Source organism: Durio zibethinus, chromosome 8 (genome assembly GCF_047325235.1).
Source record: "Durio zibethinus cultivar Kanyao isolate XHJ-2024 chromosome 8, ASM4732523v1, whole genome shotgun sequence".
Lineage (NCBI taxonomy): Eukaryota > Viridiplantae > Streptophyta > Magnoliopsida > Malvales > Malvaceae > Durio > Durio zibethinus.
The window spans coordinates 26,278,920-26,286,593 of record NC_143169.1 but is presented as its reverse complement, the minus strand read 5'-3'; the positions used below and the strand labels follow the sequence as shown (position 1 = coordinate 26,286,593).

General features: G+C 32.2%; 2 protein-coding genes across 2 annotated transcripts; both read left to right on the top strand.

The window, feature by feature from the left end:
- Positions 1-223: 223 nt before the first annotated feature.
- Positions 224-3,045, top strand: LOC149517706 (hyperosmolality-gated Ca2+ permeable channel 1.2-like). Its single transcript, XM_089765104.1, has 5 exons — positions 224-865; positions 1,213-1,365; positions 1,519-1,654; positions 2,009-2,098; positions 2,935-3,045. The coding sequence occupies exons 1-5, from the start codon at positions 552-554 to the stop codon at positions 3,043-3,045; spliced, it is 804 nt and encodes a 267-aa protein (XP_089621230.1). The 5' UTR covers positions 224-551.
- A 16-nt stretch (positions 3,046-3,061) lies between these two features.
- On the top strand, positions 3,062-7,227 carry LOC111278289 (hyperosmolality-gated Ca2+ permeable channel 1.2-like). The gene is made up of 11 exons (XM_089765103.1): positions 3,062-3,145; positions 3,847-3,948; positions 4,060-4,179; positions 4,278-4,434; positions 4,548-5,055; positions 5,142-5,387; positions 5,474-5,561; positions 5,664-5,712; positions 5,918-6,264; positions 6,361-6,597; positions 6,964-7,227. Exons 1-11 carry the CDS (start codon positions 3,062-3,064, stop codon positions 7,225-7,227), a joined length of 2,202 nt encoding a protein of 733 aa, XP_089621229.1.
- The last annotated feature ends 447 nt before the right edge of the window (positions 7,228-7,674 follow it).

The following is a 7,674-nucleotide window of genomic DNA, read 5'->3' as shown; positions in this document are numbered from 1 at the left end:
AGGATTTTTGGTCTCGTGCGTTTTACTTTCCCTGCCTAAGTAGGAGGAATGTTCTTGCTTTAATTGAGTTCTGAAGCGATCCATACACACCCTACTTCAACTTCTGAACTGCAGCTGCCAACAAAAAGCGGAAAGGGCCCTCTTTGGCTTTTTAGATAGCCCAAAATTGTTCTTTTTTTCACTTGAAGAATCACAAACAGGTAAGAGTTATATTCTACTTGAACGTTTCCTTTGTTTCCATTTTATGATTTGTGTTGATTGTGATTGAATTTATTCATCTTAAACGAGGGGACTTAAAAAGAATTGTTCCTTCTTTTATGGTGTAACTGAGTTACTTTTATGTTTAGAAAACAGTAATTTTAATTAGTGAAAAATACAGCTTTTTTATGCTTATATGGAAAACAGTGATTTTGCTGTGAGTTTTCTGTTTGAAGCAGTGAATTTTATGTTTATAGAAAGAATTTATTGCAGCCTGGAGAGTTTAATTGTATAATTTGGTAGATTTCCTGATTTGGAATTATCTTTGTTTATACAGGAGAGAATTTATATAGATGGCGACCATACAAGATATAGGGGTTGCAGCAGCAATTTATCTGCTCAGTGCATTTATATTCTTTCTAGCCTTTGCCATATTGAGGCTTCAACCTCTCAACGATAGGTTTTATTTTCCTAAATGGTATCTCATGGACTTAAGAAGTACTCCTTCCAGGTCTGGAGCATTTGTGAGGAAATTTGTCAATTTGGATTTTCGTTCGTACTTAAGGTTCTTGAATTGGATGCCAGAGGCAGTGAAAATGCCAGAACCTGAGCTTGTTAACCACGCTGGATTGGATTCAGTTGTTTATTTGCGCATTTACTTGATAGGGTATGGTGTAGGCCCTCTCAATTTCTTAACTGTTCATGTTTTGATTTACTTTTATTGCTTTGTTGGTTATGCACTAAATGGAAGTCTTACTTTTGCTGTATATGTTTTTTATTTGCCAATTTAACTGATCTTTTAGTCCTGAACTTATCTTAGTAAGTTCATGGGTTTATATATATTTTTAATTTTTTTTCTTCTTTTCTTGGTTAAGAAGAGGAAATTTTTATGAAATGGGTTAGTCTCTGCTGGTCAAGTTTGTTTATATGCTGTGAAGAATGTTATTTACCTTTATCATTTTTCATTTCATCTGTTGTGTTGTTCTGATTGCTCTCTTGTCATTTTGCATGCAGACTAAAGATTTTTGTCCCTATCGCGTTGCTTGCATTGGCAGTTCTAGCTCCGGTTAATTACACAAATAAAACATTGCAATCGCGGCTGAAGAGTATAACTTCTAGTGACATTGATAAGCTCTCAATTTCAAACATTCCACTTGGATCAGATAGGTCAGAGATCTTCTATCATTGCCAACTTCTTTCGTCTTAATCTGTCATTCAGATAAACTCATTATAGTTATAAAGCATCTGTTTTTTCTTTTTACCTTTCTTTTTTAAATAACTGAATATTGCAGTAGAATAATATTTAATCCTGTGTCGTAGGTTTTGGACTCATATTGCAATGGCTTATGCTTTTACCTTCTGGACATGCTATGTTTTGCAAAAGGAGTACGAGACAGTTGCATCTATGAGGTTGCTATTTCTTGCATCAGAAAGACGCCGGCCAGATCAATTTACTGTAAGATCTATTCTTTCCATTATTATCAAAACTAATTTAAATTTATACTTTTAGTTTTATGTATTATCATGTAACCTTTCTTCTTTATCAGAGATTTAATATTCAAGGAGACATTCATGCAAGTTTGCTAGATGCTAGTGTCACAACATTGTGCAATATTATTGGATTGAGATTTTTCATTAAAATTCTTCTGAATGAAATTTGATTGTTGTCATGATATATACGACTGTAAATTTATTGCTAGATATAATTTTTGGAGTTGTCATTAATTTTTTTTGTTTAGGTACGATTAATCATATAATTGAATCTGTTTCATTTTAAAGATAAACTTAACTCGGTACCTTTAAATCATAGATTTTAATCTACGAAATCAAGACTAGATCCGAGAATTTTGTGACACCTAAAGAAGGTTATAATACCTTTACAATACCCATCCTAAGGATGGTATTAGTTAATTTTGTATTACATGTTTATAATTTTATCGAATAAATTTGAAAACTAATCTTAAAATTAGTCTAGCAAATTAAGATAATTTTTTCACATCAAAAGTATTTATATTGATTAGTATTTTAAAGAGGTTCTATCATCGAATTTATTAATGTATTTTCTTTGGAAGTTAATTATTTTAAATATCAATAAAAAATTTCAAATATTTAGTAAGATTTTATTTTAATGCATATCCTCAAAAATTTGATGTGATTTTTTATTTGAAAATTTATTTATGACTTTATCTTGAAAAAAATCGTCAAATCTTCCAATAATTTAGGAAAATTCAATTATTAGATTTAAATCCTTTGGTTTGGTAAGATAAAAAAATTTTATAAAAAAATCATTAAATATTTCCATAGTTTGGTAAAATTTAATTTAAAAATTTTAATTCTCCAATAGTTTGGTAAGATTGAAAATTTTATTTTTTATAAAAAAATTATTAAATTTTATAATAATTAGTAAGATTTAATTTGAAATTTAAATTCTAAAATAGTTTGGTAAATTAATTTGAAAACATTTTTAATTTTATTTTCTTATGAAATTTTCAATAGTTTGGTAGAATTCATAATTTAAAAAATATTTTAAACGCATGAAAATCTTTCAATAATTTTGTAGGATTTCTAATAATTTTGTAGGATTAATGAATTTATATATTTAAAATATTTTTAATAAAAATTAATTTAAACTACATGAATAAATAAATTTTATATTAACAAATTAAAAAACAAAATAAAAATTATCATAAAAGAGATTAGCTACTTGATTAGGACTTGATAGGGGTTCAATTATAGAAACAAATAACGACCTGGTGGCCTGATATATGGCTCGGCTCGAGACTTGTGAGATGCAATTTGCTAGATCTTGATGTTACGGGATTGGTCCATAATTGGATTGACGCTTAAGTTAGGTCGAATCAAGATGACGCTTGAGAAAACTAAGAATCGTCATTGGAATATGAAAGTATCATCGAAATTCTCGTCGAGAATTGACGAGAATTTTGATGTTCATTGAAAAATATCATCGAAGCCTGGGAACTTCGTTAAGGAATCCTCCAGAACTAGAAAAAGCCAAAGTTTTAAACTTGAATTGCCTAAAATTTTTTTACTCTCAAGTTTTTTTCTGTGATTGTTTTGTGTTGATGTGTAAACTTGTAAAGTATTTATAGGCGTTTAGTGCCAACTTGATAAAACTCTAATTCAATAAAAAATTATTCTAAAAATTATTTTTAAAATAATTTTAAAATTTTATTCACATTCTCACCTATTTTTTCCAAAATCAAAATCCTTAGATTTTATCTGCACATTGTTTATTCGACAAAGAAATTGGCCTCGTTAGAAAACCCTTGAATTGAATGGATTTTTATATTTGAAGAATTCAACTTCACCCGCACTTTCTTTTCAACTCTTTTAAATTTTTTTCTGTTTTAAAAAAAATAAAAATAAAGATAAAAAAATGTAAAGATAATTAAGAAATAAATAAAGATATATAAGGAATAAATTACCAAATAAAAATAACTAATGAATATAAATAACTTATAAAAGTAAATGCAAATAAATAATAAAAAATTTCAAATAATAAAAGAAAATTTGGATTTTTAGATTTTAATTCAAATTAGGTCCAAATAATATAAAAATAAATACTTCTCCAAAAATAAATAAAAAATTTTAAATCCGGATAAAATGGGATGTATACAAATGTTGTAGGTGCTTGTTAGGAATGTACCACCAGATCCTGATGAATCTGTTAGCGAGTCTGTGGAGCATTTTTTCCTGGTCAATCACCCGGATAACTATCTTACACATCAGGTCAGTTCCTCTTGCGTTTGTTTAATATCTATAATAGTACTCATTTTACAATGTTCAAAGATTATTATAGAATTCGTTTTACAATCTAGTTCTCCTTAAAAATATATGCAGGTGGTATACAATGCAAACAAACTTGCTAAGTTGGTGGAGAAGAGGAAAAGTAAGCTGAATTGGCTTGACTATTACCAACTGAAGTTTTCCAGAAATAATGCGAAAAGGCCTTTTATGAAGGTAAGTTACCGCAGTCTGTCATGGCTTTAAGAGCAGGTCTCTTGCTGATGTTCAGCTTTGCTTTATATTTATTGATAAGCATATTTTCTCTCTGCCAGACTGGTTTTCTTGGACTTTGGGGTAAAAGAGTGGATGCCATTGATGATTACATATCTGAAATTGAGAAGTTATCCAAGGAAGTGAGTATTTCCTTTTCATCTTGCACATTCTTTTGTGACTGTTTGATTTACTTGTTCATTCATTCAAAAGATTCAAGTCTGTCTCATATGCTGCATCCAAGCCTCAGTCATTTTCTAGATTGACTTACTTTATTGAGCCTAAGTTTTTAAAATAACGAAGCAGCTTAATTTAACTATTGCTACCACAAGAAAATGCCAAAATATGTTCTTGTTTCATATTTGAAGCAATATCTTTCATTGTTGTATTAAATGATCCAACTTTGAAATATGAGTTACTGTGCATTATCGCATTCTGTCTTCCTCCACTTCTTGTCTTTCAACGTGTGATGACATGGGTTGCTCATTTTCATATTCAGATAGCTGAAGAGAGAGAGAGGGTAACAAAAGGTCCAGAATCCATAATGTCAGCAGCATTTGTTTCCTTTAAATCTCGATGGGGTGCAGCTGTTTGTGCTCAAACCCAACAATCCAGGAATCCAACTTTGTGGTTAACAGAGTGGGCGCCTGAGCCATGTGATGTATATTGGCAAAACCTGGCAATTCCATACGTCTCACTAGCAGTTAGGAGGCTGATCATGGCTGTAGCATTCGTCTTCCTGACTTTATTTTTCATGATCCCAATTGCATCTGTACAAGCTCTGGCCAGCATTGAGGGCCTTGAGAGAGCAGCACCATTCCTGAAGCCCCTAATTGAAATGTGAGATCCTTTTTAATTTCAAAATCTTGAGCCATTATTTGGATTGCGTTACCATAACAATTGATACTGCATCTTTTCCTCTGCAGAAAATTTGTTAAATCAGTTATCCAAGGTTTTCTACCCGGTATTGTATTGAAGCTCTTTCTCAGTTTTCTGCCAACAATATTGATGATTATGTCCAAGTTTGAAGGATGCACATCACTATCATCTTTAGAGAGGAGAGCAGCAACTAGATACTATCTTTTCAATTTCGTGAATGTATTCCTCGGCAGCATAATTGCTGGCACTGCACTGGAACAGTTAAAGTCATTTATTAAGCAATCAGCAAATGAGTATGTATTCCTTCCATTTTCATTACTGAATATCTGCTTTAAGTGATGCAATTGCTGTTTCTTCATTGGTATCCTTGCATACTTAGTATCAGATATGTGGGCTTTTGGTATAGATTCTCAGTTGACCGGTTTTTCTCCATCAAAATGACTACAATTTACAAGGACAAGCATCTTGTAGTCAGACAGCTATCCCTGTTACAATTTAAGGGGTAATTACATTTTATGCACAAAAATGGGTTTCTAAAGTGCATATATGTGATTCCTGTTGATTGGCAGAAACCTTTGCTTGATTTCCAAGAATTTAATTGGCACCGGGTGATGATTTGTATCTTATGGAATCATAGGGATTTTTCTTTTATGAACATATCTTGGACTAGCTTCCAAGTTTACAATTATTTCTTCCATGCCTTGCAAAAGTCGAAACATATATTATTCGTGGAGTTCTATATATTTAGCTGCATAAGTGAGGAATCTTGCATTAACTGTTTCTGTTTTTGGTGTCAAATATGGCTTCATTACGTTATAAACAGGTTTTTTTTTCCTCCTTTACAGAATTCCTAAAACAATTGGTGTTGCCATAGCACTAAAGGCCACCTTTTTCATTACTTATATCATGGTTGATGGATGGGCTGGAATAGCAGCAGAGATTTTGATGCTGAAACCGCTTATACTTTACCACTTAAAGAGTTTTTTCTTTGTGAAAACCGAAGAGGATAGAAAGGAGGCAATGAATCGAGGAAGTTTAGGCTTCAACACTGGAGAACCTCGTATACAACTCTATTTTCTACTTGGCCTGGTTTATGCTTCTGTGACACCTATTCTACTTCCTTTCATTATAGTTTACTTCGGGCTAGCTTATGTTGTCTTCTGTCATCAGGTGAAAAACTTAGATATGGAATACTTGTACTGTGGTAAATGAATTTTTCTTTAGTTGTGTCTGATTCTCTTTTTCCTTTTTCCTTTGAAAATGTAGATCATTAATGTTTACAATCAAGAGTATGAGAGTGCTGCAGCGTTCTGGCCTGATGTCCATGGACGCATTATAACTGCATTGGTTATCTCGCAAGTTACTCTCATTGGATTATTAAGTACAAAACGTGCTGCTCAGTCAACACCAGTTCTCATTACTCTTTCTGTCCTCACAATTTGGTTTCACTACAGATTCTGCAAAGCCAGATATGAACCCTCTTTTGTTAGATATCCTTTACAGGTTTGTTGATGCTTGCACATTAGAAGTGATGATTTCTTATCTGTATTTTGAATGATTCAAGCTAAAGAAATCAAGGATCCTGCTAAAAATCACAAGGATAACAGGTTACAACAAATAAGAAATCAAACAAAATTCCCTGAACTTGAATGATTCAATTCATAACCAGCTTTCTTTCTCATCACTACCGTTATCTAATGAAATTTAGTTAACGACTGCCACCGGAATAATAGATGAGCTGCAGCTTCAATTTACGTAGAGTTATGATTTGCTTATTTTTGCTTTACTTGTTAATTTTTTTCTTTCATGAATCAATGGTGTAATAAACCTTGTATCATTATTTAATATATTTCCTGTCGTTTGTTTCAGGAAGCAATGATGAAAGACACTCTGGAACGTGCAATGGAGCCAAACCTCAATTTGAAGCCCTATCTTCAAAATGCATATGTCCATCCTGATTTCAAAGGGGATGAAGACTGGAAGGAGGAATTTAACCTTAGGTTACAAGAAAATGGGAGTGTGTTAGTACCCACAAGACGCCAATCTCGAAGGAACACACCAGTGCCTAGCAGCATCAGTGGTGCATCCTCATCATCGTCGCCAGATGCTATTCCTGAACATTCAGAGCCCTGAATTATAGGTACAACTGTGAGTTGTATTGTCACTATACTGTATATTTTGACTGTGGCTGAGCAACATGATGCAGTCTAAAGAGGGTGGCAATGTAATTTAAATGAACAAATAGTGGAAGAGGAGGCAGTCAAGAGACTCTGAGTAGAAAACAAGTTGTGAATTTTGTGGCTGTTAAAATAAAGATTTATAAGAGGATGATAGAGTAAATATTGTGCAAGAGTATTTGCTTGAGATTTCTTCTGATTTGTTTCTAAAACAAAAATAATTGTTTCTTTTTTGCAAAAGGAATTGTTTATTTGATGCTTATCCATGGAGGTTTGTGAGTAAACAAAACAGCTGTTAGAATGACACTACCTTAAAACCAAATCTTGTTCATGACCAAAAACCATGGGCTTTAATCCAGAAAAGGAAAACTAAGATAAAACCAGGGGCTGGTAGGAAATGGGA

What these genes read in the sequence shown, in the direction of transcription:
- LOC149517706 (XM_089765104.1), top strand. Translation starts at nt 552, where the DNA reads ATGGCGACCATACAAGATATAGGGGTTGCAGCAGCAATTTATCTGCTC. An exon ending in GCCGGCCAGATCAATTTACT is followed by an intron (nt 1,655 to 2,008) that starts GTAAGATCTATT and finishes TTTAAATCATAG; the next exon opens with ATTTTAATCTACGAAATCAA. An exon ending in CAATACCCATCCTAAGGATG is followed by an intron (nt 2,099 to 2,934) that starts GTATTAGTTAAT and finishes GTTCAATTATAG; the next exon opens with AAACAAATAACGACCTGGTG.
- LOC111278289 (XM_089765103.1), top strand. Translation starts at nt 3,062, where the DNA reads ATGACGCTTGAGAAAACTAAGAATCGTCATTGGAATATGAAAGTATCA. An exon ending in CGAAAAGGCCTTTTATGAAG is followed by an intron (nt 4,180 to 4,277) that starts GTAAGTTACCGC and finishes TCTCTCTGCCAG; the next exon opens with ACTGGTTTTCTTGGACTTTG. An exon ending in ATGTTGTCTTCTGTCATCAG is followed by an intron (nt 6,265 to 6,360) that starts GTGAAAAACTTA and finishes TTGAAAATGTAG; the next exon opens with ATCATTAATGTTTACAATCA.